General features: G+C 43.7%; 1 protein-coding gene across 2 annotated transcripts in view; it reads right to left on the bottom strand.

The window, feature by feature from the left end:
* LOC116371901 (ubiquitin thioesterase ZRANB1) overlaps positions 1–19,293 on the bottom strand; it is a 48,980-nt gene that overhangs the window by 21,143 nt on the left and 8,544 nt on the right. For both annotated transcript variants that reach the window (XM_031821042.1, XM_031821043.1), the window contains exons 3-4: positions 7,003–7,190; positions 4,675–4,828 (exon numbers count right to left, since the gene is read on the bottom strand). In XM_031821042.1, coding sequence (XP_031676902.1) covers positions 4,675–4,828; positions 7,003–7,190 — 342 coding nt within the window. The remainder of the gene's footprint in view (positions 1–4,674; positions 4,829–7,002; positions 7,191–19,293) is intronic.

Below are 19,293 nucleotides of genomic sequence, written 5' to 3'. Positions count from 1 at the left end.
ATATATTTACATCATTTCCCATCAATTCCCATTATTAAAGTGGCTGGAGTTGAGTCAGTGTCATTGACAGTGTGTTGGCAGCAGCCACTCAATGTTAGTGGTGGCTGTTTAACAGTCTGATGGCCTTGAGATAGAAGCTGTTTTTCAGTCTCTCGGTCCCAGCTTTGATGCACCTGTACTGACCTCGCCTTCTGGATGACAGCGGGGTGAACTCGCATTGGCTCGGGTGGTTGATGTCCTTGATGATCTTTATGGCCTTCCTGTAGCATCGGGTGGTGTAGGTGTCCTGGAGGGCAGGTAGTTTGCCCCCGGTGATGCGTTGTGCAGACCTCACTACCCTCTGGAGAGCCTTACGGTTGAGGGCGGTGCAGTTGCCATACCAGGCGGTGATACAGCCCGCCAGGATGCTCTCGATTGTGCATCTGTAGAAGTTTGTGAGTGCTTTTGGTGACAAGCCGAATTTCTTCAGCCTCCTGCGCCTTCTTCACGATGCTGTCTGTGTGAGTGGACCAATTCAGTTTGTCTGTGATGTGTATGCCAAGGAACTTAAAACTTGCTACCCTCTCCACTACTGTTCCATCGATGTGGATAGGGGGGTGTTCCCTCTGCTGTTTCCTGAAGTCCACAATCATCTCCTTAGTTTTGTTGACGTTGAGTGTGAGGTTATTTTCCTGACACCACACTCCGAGGGCCCTCACCTCCTCCCTGTAGGCCGTCTCGTCGTTGTTGGTAATCAAGCCTACCACTGTTGTGTCGTCCGCAAACTTGATGATTGAGTTGGAGGCGTGCGTGGCCACGCAGTCGTGGGTGAACAGGGAGTACAGGAGAGGGCTCAGAACGCACCCTTGTGGGGCCCCAGTGTTGAGGATCAGCGGGGAGGAGATGTTGTTGCCTACCCTCACCACCTGGAGGCGGCCCGTCAGGAAGTCCAGTACCCAGTTGCACAGGGCGGGGTCGAGACCCAGGGTCTCGAGCTTGATGACGAGCTTGGAGGGTACTATGGTGTTGAATGCCGAGCTGTGGTTTCTGGTTAGGGAATGTTTTAATCGTTGCTATGGGAACGACATCTTCAACGCACGTTCTAATGAACTCGCACACCGAATCAGCGTATTCGTCAATGTTGTTATCTGACGCAATACGAAACATCTCCCAGTCCACGTGATGGAAGCAGTCTTGGAGTGTGGAGTCAGCTTGGTCGGACCAGCGTTGGACAGACCTCAGCGTGGGAGCCTCTTGTTTTAGTTTCTGTCTGTAGGCAGGGATCAACAAAATGGAGTCGTGGTCAGCTTTTCCGAAAGGGGGGCGGGGCAGGGCCTTATATGCGTCGCGGAAGTTAGAGTAACAATGATCCAAGGTCTTTCCACCCCTGGTTGCGCAATCGATATGCTGATAAAATTTAGGGAGTCTTGTTTTCAGATTAGCCTTGTTAAAATCCCCAGCTACAATGAATGCAGCCTCCGGATAAATCGTTTCCAGTTTGCAGAGAGTTAAATAAAGTTCGTTCAGAGCCATCGATGTGTCTGCTTGGGGGGGGATATATACGGCTGTGATTATAATCGAAGAGAATTCTCTTGGTAGATAATGCGGTCTACATTTGATTGTGAGGAATTCTAAATCAGGTGAACAGAAGGATTTGAGTTCCTGTATGTTTCTTTCATCACACCATGTCACGTTGGCCATAAGACATACGCCCCCGCCCCTCTTCTTACCAGAAAGATGTTTGTTTCTGTCGGCGCGATGCGTGGAGAAACCCGTTGGCTGCACCGCCTCGGATAGCGTCTCTCCAGTGAGCCATGTTTCCGTGAAGCCCCTCTGGAATGCTACCCTTGCTCGGATTTCATCAACCTTGTTGTCAAGAGACAAACTCCAGGTGTGCTGTCATGTACATTTTTCTCAGGAGTGGCTTCCATCTGACCACTCTCCCAGAAAGCCCAGATGGATGAAGTGCTGTAGAGACTGTTGTCCTTCTGGAAGGTTCTCCCATCTCAGCCAAGGAACTCTGTAGTCATTGGTGGTCATTGCGATCTTGATCACCTCCTTGACCAAGGTCCTTCTTGCCCGATAGCTCAGTTTGGTCAGACAGCCAGCTCTAGGCAGAGTCTGGGTAGTTCAATATGTTTTCCATTTCCCAATGATGGAAGGGGATCTATGGAGAGTTCCTTGGACTTCCCGGTATAGGTTCTACACGAACATGCGCTGTCACCTGTGGGACCCTATAGAGACAGGTGTGTTTCTTTCTAAATCATGTCCAAACCATTTCAAATTGGCCACAGGTGGACTCCAAATAAAGGTGCAGTGACATCAAGAACGACGAAAGGAAATTGGAAGAACCCGAGCTCAAATTTGGAGTGTCATAGCAAAGGGGTGTGAATACACATGTAAATGAGATTTCATTTTTCAATATATTTGTAATAGATCAAGGGGGTGTGAATACATTCTGAAGGCACAGTAGCTGCACGGCTAACTGCATACACAGAAGAGAACACTGGTGACCATTCTCTGGCTCATTAGTGAATACACTGGGGGGGGGGAGAGAGAGAGAGAGAGAGAGAGAGAGAGAGAGAGAGAGAGAGAGAGACAGAGAGAGAGAGAGAGAGACAGAGAGAGACAGAGAGAGAGAAACCGAGAGACAGAGAGAGAGAAACCGGGAGACAGAGAGAGAGAGAGAGAGAGAGAGACAGAGAGACAGAGAGAGAGAGACAGAGAGAGAGAGAGAGAGAGAGACCTCTCACTGTAATGGCCTGAAGCCAAGCTCTGCCTGCACAGAAATACTAGCCTGTTCTGTGTGTACAGTTAAGTGCACATCTCTGAAATCTCAATGACGATATTATGCAGGCGGGAAAAGACTGGATACAGTCTCTCTCTCCCTCAATAAGACTAGCTACTGTACTACAAGGATGGATACAGTCTCTCCCTCACTAAGGCTAGCTACTGTACTACAAGACTGGACACTCTCTCTCCCTCAATAAGACTAGCTACTGTACTACAAGGATGGATACAGTCTCTCCCTCACTAAGGCTAGCTACTGTACTACAAGACTGGATACAGTCTCTCTCTCCCTCACTAAGACTAGCTACTGTACTACAAGACTGGATACAGTCTCTCCCTCCCTCACTAAGACTAGCTACTGTACTACAAGGATGGATACAGTATCTCCCTCACTAAGACTAGCTACTGTTCTACAAGACTGGATACAGTCTCTCTCTCCCTCACTAAGACTAGCTACTGTACTACAAGGATGGATACAGTCTCTCTCTCCCTCACTAAGACTAGCTACTGTACTACAAGGATGGATACAGTCTCTCCCTCACTAAGACTAGCTATTGTACTACAAGACTGGATACAGTCTCTCTCTCCCTCACTAAGACTAGCTACTGTTCTACAAGACTGGATACAGTCTCTCTCTCCCTCACTAAGACTAGCTACTGTACTACAAGGATGGATACAGTCTCTCTCTCCCTCACTAAGACTAGCTACTGTACTACAAGGATGGATACAGTCTCTCTCTCCCTCACCAAGACTAGCTACTGTTCTACAAGACTGGATACAGTCTCTCCCTCACTAAGACTAGCTACTGTTCTACAAGACTGGATGCAGTCTCTCTCTCACTAAGACTAGCTACTGTACTACAAGACTGGATACAGTCTCTCTCTCCCTCACTAAGACTAGCTACTGTACTACAAGGATGGATGAAGTCTCTCTCTCACTAAGACTAGCTACTGTACTACAAGACTGGATACAGTCTCTCCCTCACTAAGACTAGCTACTGTACTACAAGACTGGATACAGTCTCTCTCTCCCTCACTAAGACTAGCTACTGTACTACAAGACTGGATACAGTCTCTCCCTCACTAAGACTAGCTACTGTTCTACAAGACTGGATACAGTCTCTCCCTCACTAAGACTAGCTACTGTACTACAAGACTGGATACAGTCACTCCCTCACAAAGACTAGCTACTGTTCTACAAGACTGGATACAGTCTCTCTCTCCCTCACTAAGACTAGCTACTGTTCTACAAGACTGGATACAGTCTCTCCCTCACTAAGACTAGCTACTGTACTACAAGACTGGATACAGTCACTCCCTCACAAAGACTAGCTACTGTTCTACAAGACTGGATACAGTCTCTCTCTCCCTCACTAAGACTAGCTACTGTTCTACAAGACTGGATACAGTCTCTCCCTCACTAAGACTAGCTACTGTACTACAAGACTTGGATACAGTCTCTCCCTCACTAAGACTAGCTACTGTACTACAAGACTGGATACAGTCTCTCCCTCACTAAGACTAGCTACTGTTCTACAAGACTGGATACAGTCTCTCCCTCACTAAGACTAGCTACTGTACTACAAGACTGGATACAGTCTCTCCCTCACTAAGACTAGCTACTGTTCTACAAGACTGGATACAGTCTCTCCCTCACTAAGGCTAGCTACTTTACTACAAGGATAACCTACATTGTTAATTCATACACTTAAACATACTTCCTAAATGTGTTTTATATACAGAACAACTTGAAATTGGATAAAACATTTCAGTCATTTTGCAAATTTTTATCATGATGAACAAATCTCCCTCGGACATTTAGCTTGTTAACCCTCAATTCATCATCCCTGAGGAACACTGAGGACAAACAGCAGGATGTACATTAAAGACAGGGAAGGTCGGTCACCTGCGGGTAGAGTGAAGGTCACCAGGTCAGAGAGGAAGTAACAGTTGAAGTCTCCTTTACGTTGGTGCAGAGAGGCAGCGATCTCCCTGCGGATCTGTTCTGTCAGCTCACCACACACCATGGCAGGGATACACTTAGCTGCCTGCTGGGACACCTGCACGGGGATGGAGGGAGGACAGACTCATTATGACAAGACAGCTTTTCATTTCAGTAATTTCAGTCGCTGTAGTAGCTGAAGTGTATAGTGTTGAGTCATTACTCAAAGCCAGTGGCATGTCATTAGTAAAGATAGAAAAAAGGTAAGGGGCCTAGACAGCTGCCCTGGGGAATTCCTGATTCTACCTGGACTTTGTTGAGAGGCTTCCATTAAAGAACACTTCCACTGTACACACACTTACAAAAGGGTTTTGTGTTGTAGATATGTGGTAGTAGAGTAGGGGCTTGAGGGCACACACTTAATGCGTTTTGAAATATGTTGTGAATGTATTGTAATGTTTTTAAAATTGTATAACTGCATTAATTTTGCTGGACCCCAGGAAGAGTAGCTGCTGCCTTGGCAGGAACTAATGGGGATCCATAATAAACCCCAGGAAGAGTAGCTGCTGCCTTGGCAGGAACTAATGGGGATCCATAATAAACCCCAGGAAGAGTAGCTGCTGCTTTTGGCAGGAACTAATGGGGATCCATAATAAACCCCAGGAAGAGTAGCTGCTGCCTTGGCAGGAACTAATGGGGATCCATAATAAACCCCAGGAAAAGTAGCTGCTGCCTTGGCAGGAACTAATGGGGATCCATAATAAACCCCAGGAAGAGTAGCTGCTGCCTTGGCAGGAACTAATGGGGATCCATAATAAACCCCAGGAAGAGTAGCTGCTGCTTTTGGCAGGAACTAATGGGGATCCATAATAAACCCCAGGAAGAGTAGCTGCTGCCTTGGCAGGAACTAATGGGGATCCATAATAAACCCCAGGAAGAGTAGCTGCTGCCTTGGCAGGAACTAATGGGGATCCATAATAAACCCCAGGAAGAGTAGCTGCTGCCTTGGCAGGAACTAATGGGGATCCATAATAAACCCCAGGAAGAGTAGCTGCTGCCTTGGCAGGAACTAATGGGGATCCATAATAAACCCCAGGAAGAGTAGCTGCTGCCTTGGCAGGAACTAATGGGGATCCATAATAAACCCCAGGAAGAGTAGCTGCTGCCTTGGCAGGAACTAATGGGGATCCATAATAAACCCCAGGAAGAGTAGCTGCTGCCTTGGCAGGAACTAATGGGGATCCATAATAAACCCCAGGAAGAGTAGCTGCTGCCTTGGCAGGAACTAATGGGGATCCATAATAAACCCCAGGAAGAGTAGCTGCTGCCTTGGCAGGAACTAATGGGGATCCATAATAAACCCCAGGAAGAGTAGCTGCTGCCTTGGCAGGAACTAATGGGGATCCATAATAAACCCCAGGAAGAGTAGCTGCTGCCTTGGCAGGAACTAATGGGGATCCATAATAAACCCCAGGAAGAGTAGCTGCTGCCTTGGCAGGAACTAATGGGGATCCATAATAAACCCCAGGAAGAGTAGCTGCTGCCTTGACAGGAACTAATGGGGATCCATAATAAACCCCAGGAAGAGTAGCTGCTGCCTTGACAGGAACTAATGGGGATCCATAATAAATACAAACCAAAATGTTTCTCATATTCTATGCTAGTTGTACCCATGCTAGCATCTTTAGATCTCTCCTTCCTTAATTTCTAACAGATATTTTCATCTCTGTCACATGAAACCGCTCACACATGCGGTGCGCTTTAGAGAACAATGTTTCCCCGCTAATTGCCATTTCAAAGATTCGCTCATACAGCCACGTGCGTATTGTTGAGCTTATAATGTGAATAAATAAATCTCGATCAACATTTTAACCTAAACGATCTGATATGTTGCATCAGACTCATTGCTTAAAAAAAAAATATATATAAGAGTACTTGGATTAGTAAAGAAAATAATACATCTGTACTACTTGCAAAAAATCTTAAATGTGACACGTTTCAGGAAACTTATGTTGGATTTGAAGATGTCTGATTCGGGAAACGAATTTATATATTATTGTTGTCTATATGTGAATTACAGTTGTGATAAGTCTGACCGTGAGTCAGACGCCATTTTGTTTTTTTCCCTTCTGGATTCTTTGTCTCCCTGACTTGTAATCACTTTACGTTCGAGCCATTCGGATAATTGGTACTGTTCCAAATAGTTAGGCGGTCCATGCGAGGGAAAAAATTGATTTGAATCTGGACATTCACCTTGACTCTTATGTATTTCAAAAACAAATGTAACTTTACCTCAGTGAGAAGGATAGCCAACATGTCTTGTCTCTGGAAGCGGATGGCCAGGTGAACTAGCGTAAAGCCATCGTTGAAGGCAGTGGCGCGGTTCAGGAGGCGGACCTCGTCTGAAGTCAGCTGACGGGCGATGTCACCGCCGGACGACTTGTAGGCCTCGACAGCAGCCATGTTCCCCTCCACCACACCTGCAGCAGACATTTTTTTTTTTACCATTTAGGCTAAAAAAATTTAAATCATAAGCAGACACCTAGGCTACATTTAGACAGAATTCTGATTTAAAATATATATATATATGCAGTGGGGCAAAAACATATTTTTTTGCAAATAAATTCATTAAAAATCCTACAATGTGATTTTCTGGATTTTTTTCTTCTCATTTTGTCTGTCATAGTTGAAGTGTACCTATGATGAAAATTACAGGCCTCTCTCATCTTTTTAAGTGGGAGAACTTGCACAATTGGTGGCTGACTAAATACTTTTTTTGCCACACTGTATGTTTTGCTTTAAAAAGAGCTGATGTGATTGGTCAAAAGAAGATCAGAATTGTGCTGCCTGTCTAAAGGTAGGCAGATAGACAGAGACAGGGAGGGAGGGAGGAACTCATTACTGGGGATGACTCGGAACAAGTTATATTAAATTGAAACTTTACTTGTCTCTGCAGAGAAATTGATTGTGCAGCCAGGAGAAGGCTACACAAAACAACAAATAGTACTACAGTTTACACGTTTAAAACAAATAAAATTAAAATAAATCCACTGACTTCACTGAACACAACACACTGTGTATCTGCCACTGTGAGACTGTCAAGACAAATAAAAATGCTGTACAGACATTGTGTTCCTCCCTCGCTTCTACAAACACTGTTCTACTGTCAGATCCTGACTGTCATCTCTCCCTACTCTTGTCATCCACAGAAAGGGAAATATTAGAGCTGGCAGTGAACAGTCAGGCTGTCAGGCTGGTCATTGTTAAGAGATATCCTGTAGGTCGAGGCCTGTGGAGCTGGCAGTGAACAGTCAGGCTGGTCATTGTTCAGAGATATACTGTAGGTTGAGGCCTGTAGAGCTGGCAGTGAACAGTCAGGCTGGTCATTGTTCAGAGATATACTGTAGGTCGAGGCCTGTGGAGCTGGCAGTGAACAGTCAGGCTGGTCATTGTTCAGAGATATACTGTAGGTCGAGGCCTGTAGAGCTGGCAGTGAACAGTCAGGCTGGTCATTGTTCAGAGATATCCTGTAGGTCGAGGCCTGTAGAGCTGGCAGTGAACAGTCAGGCTGGTCATTGTTCAGAGATATACTGTAGGTCGAGGCCTGTGGAGCTGGCAGTGAACAGTCAGGCTGGTCATTGTTCAGAGATATACTGTAGGTCTAGGCCTGTGGAGCTGGCAGTGAACAGTCAGGCTGGTCATTGTTCAGAGATATACTGTAGGTCGAGGCCTGTGGAGCTGGCAGTGAACAGTCAGGCTGGTCATTGTTCAGAGATATACTGTAGGTTGAGGCCTGAAGAGCTGGCAGTGAACAGTCAGGCTGGTCATTGTTAAGAGATATACTGTAGGTCGAGGCCTGTGGAGCTGGCAGTGAACAGTCAGGCTGGTCATTGTTAAGAGATATACTGTAGGTCGAGGCCTGTATGCTTGCTTCGCTTTGTGTAGGCCTTTAGCCTAGATAAGGTCCCTCAATGTACTGTGACATACATCCAACCCGTGAACCAAGTTTCTATCAACAACATTAATGTCATTGCAGACAGATACATGAGCTTTCCATTTGAAATATGATGTCTAACGTGGCCATTAAAGAACCGATATTGTACATGGACAGTGTTAAGAGATATAGTCCTACTACCTTGCTTTGTGTGTAGCCTAGGTAATAAATAAAAAAATATATCCCTTGATGTTGAAATACCATCTGTAAGGAAAGTTTAAAATCGTCATACATTCATATCATTGCAGACAGATGTCGAAGCGTTCCCATTTGAAATAGTATATCCCAAATGTGCTGCTTCTGCAACCGTATCCGAATGGATTAAAGCTCGGATCGGCTCCAGAGGTACGTCCCCATACAGACAGATGGTTATAAAACGCTAGACGTAATGGACCGGCTGTGGTGTTCATTAAAAGACCTCCACATCATTATCCATCACATACTGAATGGGCTCCATGCTGTTCCTAGTCACTGCTAATTAATCTACAGCCCCCACAGGGCTTTGGGCCTTATGTAGGTTAGTATGCATTATGAAGTCATTAAGTAGGTTATATGGCATTATGAAGCCATTATGTAGGTTAGTAGGCATTATGAAACCATTATGTAGGTTAGTATGCATTATGTAGGTTAGTAGGCATTATGAAGCCATTATGTAGGTTAGTATGCATTATGAAGTCATTAAGTAGGTTATATGGCATTATGAAGCCATTATGTAGGTTAGTAGGCATTATGAAGCCATTATGTAGGTTAGTAGGCATTATGAAGGTTAGTATGCATTATGAAGTCATTATGTAGGTTAGTATGCATTATGTAGGTTAGTATGCATTATGAAGTCATTAAGTAGGTTATAAGGCATTATGAAGTCATTAAGTAGGTTATAAGGCATTATGAAGCCATTATGTAGGTTAGTATGCATTATGAAGGTTAGTATGCATTATGAAGTCATTAAGTAGGTTAGTATGCATTATGAAGTCATTATGTAGGTTAGTAGGCATTATGAAACCATTATGTAGGTTAGTAGGCATTATGAAACCATTATGTAGGTTAGTATGCATTATGAAGCCATTATGTAGGTTAGTATGCACTATGAAGTCATTATGTAGGTTAGTATGCATTATGAAGCCTTTATGTAGGTTATAAGGCATTATGAAGTCATTAAGTAGGTTATAAGGCATTATGAAGTCATTAAGTAGGTTATAAGGCATTATGAAGCCATTATGTAGGTTAGTAGGCATTATGAAGCTATTATGTAGGTTAGTATGCACTATGAAGTCATTATGTAGGTTAGTATGCATTATGAAGTCATTAAGTGGGTTAGTGTTCCTAGTCCCCCGTAGGACTTTTGTTGTAAGTCATTATGTAGGTTAGTAGGCATTATGAAGCTATTATGTAGGTTAGTATGCACTATGAAGTCATTATGTAGGTTAGTATGCACTATGAAGTCATTATGTAGGTTAGTATGCATTATGAAGCCATTATGTAGGTTAGTATGCACTATGAAGTCATTATGTAGGTTAGTATGGCACTATGAAGTCATTATGTAGGTTAGTATGCATTATGAAGCCATTATGTAGGTTACTGTTCCTAGTCCCTCATAGGGCTTTGGTCAAGAGTAGTGCACTATATAGAGAGTCGTTTGGGAGGTATCCTTAATCTCATTTGAGTAAGGAGGAAGAGGAGGAGGAGGAAGATAACTCTGATATGACAGCAGGGGTGGAAAAGGAACTCAAGTATCATACTTGAGTAAAAGTAAAGATACCTTAATAGAAAATGACTCAAGTAAAAATTTAAATTACCCAGTAAAACACTACTTAAGTAAAAGTCTACAAGTATTTGGTTTTAAAGATACTTAAGGATCAAAAGTAAAAGTATAAACCATTTCACATTTCTTATATGAAGCAAATCAGACGGCACGGTTTGATTTTTATTGACGGATAGCCAGGGGCGCACTCCAACACCCAGACATAATTTACAGATAGCCAGGGGCGCACTCCAACACCCAGACATCATTTACAGATAGCCAGGGGCGCACTCCAACACCCAGACATCATTTACAGATAGCCAGGGGCGCACTCCAACACCCAGACATCATTTACAGATAGCCAGGGGCGCACTCCAACACCCAGACATCATTTACAGATAGCCAGGGGCGCACTCCAACACCCAGACATAATTTACAGATAGCCAGGGGCGCACTCCAACACCCAGACATCATTTACAGATAGCCAGGAGCGCACTCCAACACCCAGACATCATTTACAGATAGCCAGGGGCGCACTCCAACACCCAGGCATCATTTACAGATAGCCAGGGGCACACTCCAACACCCAGACATCATTTACAGATAGCCAGGGGCACACTCCAACACTCAGACATCATTTACAGATAGCCAGGGGCCACACTCCAACACTCAGACATCATTTACAGATAGCCAGGGGCACACTCCAACACTTAGACATCATTTACAGATAGCCAGGGGCACACTCCAACACTCAGACATCATTTACAGATAGCCAGGGGCTCACTCCAACACTCAGACATCATTTACAGATAGCCAGGGGCTCACTCCAACACTCAGACATCATTTACAGATAGCCAGGGGCCACACTCCAACACTCAGACATCATTTACAGATAGCCAGGGGCTCACTCCAACACTCAGACATCATTTACAGATAGCCAGGGGCTCACTCCAACACCCAGACATCATTTACAGATAGCCAGGGGCGCACTCCAACACCCAGACATAATTTACAAACAAAGCATTTGTGTTTAGTGAGTCCTCCAGATCAGAGGCAGTAGGGATCAGAGTCCTCCAGATCAGAGGCAGTAGGGATGACCAGGGATGTTCTCTGTTTAGTGAGTCCTCCAGATTAGAGGCAGTAGAGATGACCAGGGATGTTCTCTGTTTAGTGAGTCCTCCAGATCAGAGGCAGTAAAGATGACCAGGGATGTTCTCTGTTTAGTGAGTCCTCCAGATCAGAGGCAGTAGGGATCAGAGTCCTCCAGATCAGAGGCAGTAGGGATGACCAGGGATGTTCTCTGTTTAGTGAGTCCTCCAGATTAGAGGCAGTAGAGATGACCAGGGACGTTCTCTGTTTAGTGAGTCCTCCAGATCAGAGGCAGTAGAGATGACCGGGGATGTTCTCTGTTTAGTGAGTCCTCCAGATCAGAGGCAGTAGATGTCCAGGGATGTTCTCTGTTTAGTGAGTCCTCCAGATCAGAGGCAGTAGAGATGTCCAGGGATGTTCTCTGTTTAGTGAGTCCTCCAGATTAGAGGCAGTAGAGATGACCAGGGACGTTCTCTGTTTAGTGAGTCCTCCAGATCAGAGGTAGTAGAGATGTCCAGGGATGTTCTCTGTTTAGTGAGTCCTCCAGATCAGAGGCAGTAGAGATGACCAGGGATGTTCTCTGTTTAGTGAGTCCTCCAGATCAGAGGCAGTAGAGATGACCAGGGATGTTCTCTGTTTAGTGAGTCCTCCAGATCAGAGGCAGTAGAGATGTCCAGGGATGTTCTCTGTTTAGTGAGTCCTCCAGATCAGAGGCAGTAGAGATGACCAGGGATGTTCTCTGTTTAGTGAGTCCTCCAGATCAGAGGCAGTAGAGATGACCAGGGATGTTCTCTGTTTAGTGAGTCCTCCAGATCAGAGGCAGCCAAGCATATCCCAAATGTTTATAGAAAAAAAATTAAGTTTTTAAATAAACTACAGCCGTTTTCGGGTTATGAGTAAAATAGGCGATTTAACATGGGAGTAAAGGGTGTACCCTACGGCTGTACCCTACTCGGGGGTGTGGTCACGTTAAGCCACGCCTCACCGTGTACATCCATCGGTTCAGTATGAATAAATGTATTATGCTCAGTACCATGTTGAATCCTTTTTCCCCATCCTCTCTATTCAGTTGACAAACAGGCTAATAGTATTGTCACAACGCTGCATTGATGTGCAATTCAACACATCAACGTGTTCAAACGGAATGACTTGACACAATGGACTCGTTCTTTCCAACAGGAAAACATGAACAAAAGTTACTGTTGTTGGCTTTACTGAAACGGAGCAATATTACACAAACACTGTCTGCTTCCTGCTATGGAAAACCAATGAGATCCTCCGATCAGCTTCCTTCAGAATAACCAATGAGATGATCTGATCAGCTTCCTTCAGAATAACCAATGAGATCCTCCGATCAGCTTCCTTCAGAATAACCAATGAGATCATCTGATCAGCTTCCTTCAGAATAACCAATGAGATCCTCCGATCAGCTTCCTTCAGAATAACCAATGAGATCATCTGATCAGCTTCCTTCAGAATAACCAATGAGATCATCTGATCAGTTTCCTTCAGAATAACCAATGAGATCATCTGATCAGCTTCCTTCAGAATAACCAATGAGATCATCTGATCAGCTTCCTTCAGAATAACCAATGAGATCATCTGATCAGCTTCCTTCAGAATAACCAATGAGATCATCTGATCAGCTTCCTTCAGAATAACCAATGAGATCATCTGATCAGCTTCCTTCAGAATAACCAATGAGATCCTCCGATCAGCTTCCTTCAGAATAACCAATGAGATCATCTGATCAGTTTCCTTCAGAATAACCAGTACTGAAACTAGAACCAATGAGATCATCTGATCAGCTTCCTTCAGAATAACCAGTAGTGAAACTAAAACCAATGAGATCCTCTGATCAAAGTTCTCCTTCAGAATAACCAATGAGATCATCTGATCAGAGTTCTCCTTCAGAATAACCAATGACATCATCTGATCAGCTTCCTTCAGAATAACCAGTACTGAAACTAAAACCAATGAGATCATTGGATCAGAGTTTTTCTTCAACCTGTGCTCTAATATTAGTCACTAAGTCAGATAATAAACTGTAAAGTGATGTCTGGTGTTTGGTTGGCCTCATTTGCACCTGAGTGGCGCAGTGGTCTAAGACACTACATCTCAGTGCAGGACTTGTCACTGCAGTACCTGGTTCGAATCCAGGCTGCATCACATCCGGCCGTAGTTGGGAGTCCCCGCACAAATGGCTCAGGTTTGGCCGGGGAAGAGGGTAAGGCCGTCATCGTGAAAAAATAATTTGTTCTTAACTGACTTGCCTAGTTAAATAAATACAAAAAGAAACCCTAACCTAATAACCCAGACAATATAACATTCATTGGTCAATATGCATGTCCCAAGACAATATTGTGTCTCAACAAACTCTCCAGCCAGACTTATGACAGTATTGTATCTCGACAACAAACTCTAGCCAGACTTATGACAGAATTGTATCAACAACAGAGTCTCTAGCCAGACTTATGACAGTATTGTATCTCAACAACAAACTCTCTAGCCAGACTTATGACAGTATTGTATCAACGCCAGACTTATGACAGTATTGTATCTCAACAACAGACTCCCTGGCCAGACATTATGTAGGCTATTATGAAGTCATTATGTAGGTTAGTAGGTGGTATGAAGTCATTATTTAGGTTAGTAGGTGGTATGAAGTCATTATGTAGGTTAGTAGGTGGTATGAAGTCATTATGTAGGTTAGTAGGTGGTATGAAGTCATTATGTAGGTTAGCAGGTGGTATGAAGTCATTATGTAGGTTAGTAGGTGGTATGAAGTCATTATGTAGGTTAGTAGGTGGTATGAAGTCATTATGTAGGTTAGCAGGTGGTATGAAGTTATTATGTAGGTTAGTAGGTGGTATGAAGTCATTATGTAGGTTCGTAGGTGGTATGAAGTCATTATGTAGGTTAGTAGGTGGTATGAAGTCATTATGTAGGTTAGTAGGTGGTATGAAGTCATTATGTAGGTTAGTAGGTGGTATGAAGTCATTATGTAACTTAGTAGGTGGTATGAAGTCATTATGTAGGTTAGTAGGTGGTATGAAGTCATTATGTAGGTTAGTAGGTGGTATGATGTCATTATGTAGGTTAGTAGGTGGTATGAAATCATTATGTAGGTTAGTAGGTGGTATGAAGTCATTATGTAGGTTAGTAGGTGGTATGAAGTCATTATGTAGGTTAGTAGGTGGTATGAAGTCATTATGTAGGTTAGTAGGTGGTATGAAGTCATTATGTAGGTTAGTAGGTGGTATGAAGTCATTATGTAGGTTAGTAGGTGGTATGAAGTCATTATGTAGGTTAGTAGGTGGTATGAAGTCATGATGTAGGTTAGTAGGTGGTATGAAGTCATTATGTAGGTTAGTAGGTGGTATGAAGTCATTATGTAGGTTAGTAGGTGGTATGAAGTCATGATGTAGGTTAGTAGGTGGTATGAAGTCATGATGTAGGTTAGTAGGTGGTATGAAGTCATTATGTAGGTTAGTAGGTGGTATGAAGTCATTATGTAGGTTAGTAGGTGGTATGAAGTCATGATGTAGGTTAGTAGGTGGTATGAAGTCATTATGTAGGTTAGTAGGTGGTATGAAGTCATTATGTAGGTTAGTAGGTGGTATGAAGTCATTATGTAGGTTAGTAGGTGGTATGAAGTCATTATGTAGGTTAGTAGGTGGTATGAAGTCATTATGTAGGTTAGCAGGTGGTATGAAGTCATGATGTAGGTTAGTAGGTGGTATGAAGTCATTATGTAGGTTAGTAGGTGGTATGAAGTCATTATGTAGGTTAGCAGGTGGTATGAAGTTATTATGTAGGTTAGTAGGTGGTATGAAGTCATTATGTAGGTTCGTAGGTGGTATGAAGTCATTATGTAGGTTAGTAGGTGGTATGAAGTCATTATGTAGGTTAGTAGGTGGTATGAAGTCATTATGTAGGTTAGTAGGTGGTATGAAGTCATTATGTAACTTAGTAGGTGGTATGAAGTCATTATGTAGGTTAGTAGGTGGTATGAAGTCATTATGTAGGTTAGTAGGTGGTATGATGTCATTATGTAGGTTAGTAGGTGGTATGAAATCATTATGTAGGTTAGTAGGTGGTATGAAGTCATTATGTAGGTTAGTAGGTGGTATGAAGTCATTATGTAGGTTAGTAGGTGGTATGAAGTCATTATGTAGGTTAGTAGGTGGTATGAAGTCATTATGTAGGTTAGTAGGTGGTATGAAGTCATTATGTAGGTTAGTAGGTGGTATGAAGTCATTATGTAGGTTAGTAGGTGGTATGAAGTCATTATGTAGGTTAGTAGGTGGTATGAAGTCATTATGTAGGTTAGTAGGTGGTATGAAGTAGGTTAGGGGTATGAAGTCATTATGTAGGTTAGTAGGTGGTATGAAGTCATGATGTAGGTAGTAGGTGGTATGAAGTCATGATGTAGGTTAGTAGGTGGTATGAAGTCATTATGTAGGTTAGTAGGTGGTATGAAGTCATTATGTAGGTTAGTAGGTGGTATGAAGTCATGATGTAGGTTAGTAGGTGGTATGAAGTCATTATGTAGGTTAGTAGGTGGTATGAAGTCATTATGTAGGTTAGTAGGTGGTATGAAGTCATTATGTAGGTTAGTAGGTGGTATGAAGTCATTATGTAGGTTAGTAGGTGGTATGAAGTCATTATGTAGGTTAGCAGGTGGTATGAAGTCATGATGTAGGTTAGTAGGTGGTATGAAGTCATGATGTAGGTTAGTAGGTGGTATGAAGTCATTATGTAGGTTAGTAGGTGGTATGAAGTCATTATGTAGGTTAGTAGGTGGTATGAAGTCATTATGTAGGTTAGTAGGTGGTATGATGTCATTATGTAGGTTAGTAGGTGGTATGAAGTCATTATGTAGGTTAGTAGGTGGTATGAAACATTATGTAGGTTAGTAGGTGGTATGAAGTCATTATGTAGGTTAGTAGGTGGTATGAAGTCATTATGTAGGTTAGTAGGTGGTATGAAGTCATTATGTAGGTTAGTAGGTGGTATGAAGTCATTATGTAGGTTAGTAGGTGGTATGATGGGCAGTCAAATGATTGTGGTCACCGTAATAGCTGTTCGAACAGCATTTTATTGTATAAAAAAAAATAATTGACGCACATTTTCTCCAATCCCCCGCCTCCTCTCATTTTATTGATGTACATTTTCTCCAATCCCCCGCCTCCTCTCATTTTCTCCAATCCCCCGCCTCCTCTCATTTTCCCCAATCCCCCGCCTCCTCTCATTTTCTCCAATCCCCCACCTCCTCTCATTTTCTCCAATCCCCCGCCTCCTCTCATTTTATTGATGTACATTTTCTCCAATCCCCCGCCTCCTCTCATTTTATTGATGCACATTTTCTCCAATCCCCCGCCTCCTCTCATTTTATTGATGCACATTTTCTCCAATCCCCCGCCTCCTCTCATTTTATTGATGCACATTTTCCCCAATCCCCCGCCTCCTCTCATTTTATTGATGCACATTTTCCCCAATCCCCCGCCTCCTCTCATTTTCTCCAATCCCCCGCCTCCTCTCATTTTATTGATGCACATTTTCCCCAATCCCCCGCCTCCTCTCATTTTATTGATGCACATTTTCCCCAATCCCCCGCCTCCTCTCATTTTCTCCAATCCCCCGCCTCCTCTCATTTTATTGATGTACATTTTCTCCAATCCCCCGCCTCCACTCATTTTATTGATGTACATTTTCTCCAATCCCCCGCCTCCTCTCATTTTATTGATGTACATTTTGTCCAATCCCCCGCCTCCTCTCATTTTCTCCAATCCCCCGCCTCCTCTCATTTTATTGATGTACATTTTCTCCAATCCCCCGCCTCCTCTCATTTTATTGATGTACATTTTCTCCAATCCCCTGCCTCTGACTGCATGTGCTGCCATAGAAATAGAATGAATAGAATGGGAATCCTCATTCAGGAGCAAAAAGCAGGAAGTAAAATACGAGCCATGTGATTTGTTGATTCAACTCAACTGACATTACAAAAAAAAACTCCATGAGGGCCCGACGTCCACAGGTGGGGGTTGTGCTTACAGCCCAACACCTTGCAGGACGTTTGGCATTTGCCAGAGAACACCAAGATTGGCAAATTCACCACTGGCGCCCTGTGCTCTTCACAGATGAAAGCAGGTTCACACTGAGCACATGTGACAGACGTGACAGTCTGGAGACACCGTGGAGAACGTTCTGCAGCCTGCAACATCCTCCAGCATGATCGGTTTGTCGGTGGGTCAGTCATGGTGTGGGGTGGCATTTCTTTGGGGTTGCCGCACAGCCCTCCATGTGGACGCCAGAGGTAGCCTGACTGCCATTAGGTACCGAGATGAGATCCTCAGACCTCTTATGAGACCATATGCTGGTGCGGTTGGCCCTGGGTTCCTCCTAATGCAAGACAATGCTAGACCTCATGTGGCTGGAGTGTGTCAGCAGTTCCTGCAAGAGGAAGGCATTGATGCTATGGACTGGCCCGCCCGTTCCCCAGACCTGAATCCAATTGAGCACATCTGGGACATCATGTCTCGCTCCATCCACCAACGCCACGTTGCACCACATACTGTCCAGGAGTTGGCAGATGCTTTAGTCCAGGTCTGGGAGGAGATCCCTCAGGAGACCATCCGCCACCTCATCAGGAGCATGCCCAGGCGTTGTAGGGAGCTCAAACAGGCACGTGGAGGCCACACACACTACTGAGCCTCATTTTAACTTGTTTTAAGGTAATTACATCAAAGTTGGATCAGCCTGTAGTGTGTTTTTCCACTTTAATTTTGAGTGTATTTCTGTTTATGACGTTATTTTATTTCATGACAGTCTTCATCCATAACTGTCAGTTATACGGTAATTGAACCAGCCCCATGTCATGAAGTCATTAGGTCAGTTAGTAGGTAATAGTACCAGCCCCTAGTCATGAAGTCATTAGGTCAGTTAGTAGGTAATAGTACCAGCACCTAGTCATGAAGTCATTAGGTCAGTTAGTAGGTAATAGTACCAGCACCTAGTCATGAAGTCATTAGGTCAGTTAGTAGGTAATTGTATAGGTCAGTTAGTAGGTAATAGTACCAGCCCCTAGTCATGAAGTCATTAGGTCAGTTAGTAGGTAATAGTACCAGCACCTAGTCATGAAGTCATTAGGTCAGTTAGTAGGTAATTGTATAGGTCAGTTAGTAGGTAATAGTACCAGCTCCTAGTCATGAAGTCATTAGGTCAGTTAGTAGGTAATAGAACCAGCCCCTAGTCATGAAGTCATTAGGTCAGTTAGTAGGTAATAGAACCAGCCCCTAGTCATGAAGTCATTAGGTCAGTTAGTAGGTAATAGAACCAGCCCCTAGTCATGAAGTCATTAGGTCAGTCATGAAGTCATTAGGTCAGTTAGTAGGTAATAGTACCAGCCCCTAGTCATGAAGTCATTAGGTCAGTTAGTAGGTAATAGTACCAGCCCCTAGTCATGAAGTCATTAGGTCAGTTATACGGTAATTGAACCAGCCCCTAGTCATGAAGTCATTAGGTCAGTTATACGGTAATTGAACCAGCCTCTAGGCTGTCATTTAGTCAGTTAGTAGGTAATAGTACCAGCCCCTAGGCTGTCATTTAGTAGGTACCCCTTCAAGGTGTTAGCCAACTTTGTCTCAACAACGACTCAAGATATTATTGTATCTGTACAACAACAAACTCCCTAGCCGGACAGAGACAGACATCGGACCATAGAGGGGAAGGGGAGAGGTTAGCCGACCTAATGTTC

Source organism: Oncorhynchus kisutch, unplaced genomic scaffold, assembly GCF_002021735.2.
Source record: "Oncorhynchus kisutch isolate 150728-3 unplaced genomic scaffold, Okis_V2 scaffold3820, whole genome shotgun sequence".
NCBI lineage: Eukaryota > Metazoa > Chordata > Actinopteri > Salmoniformes > Salmonidae > Oncorhynchus > Oncorhynchus kisutch.
This window is presented reverse-complemented; position numbering and strand designations above follow the sequence as displayed.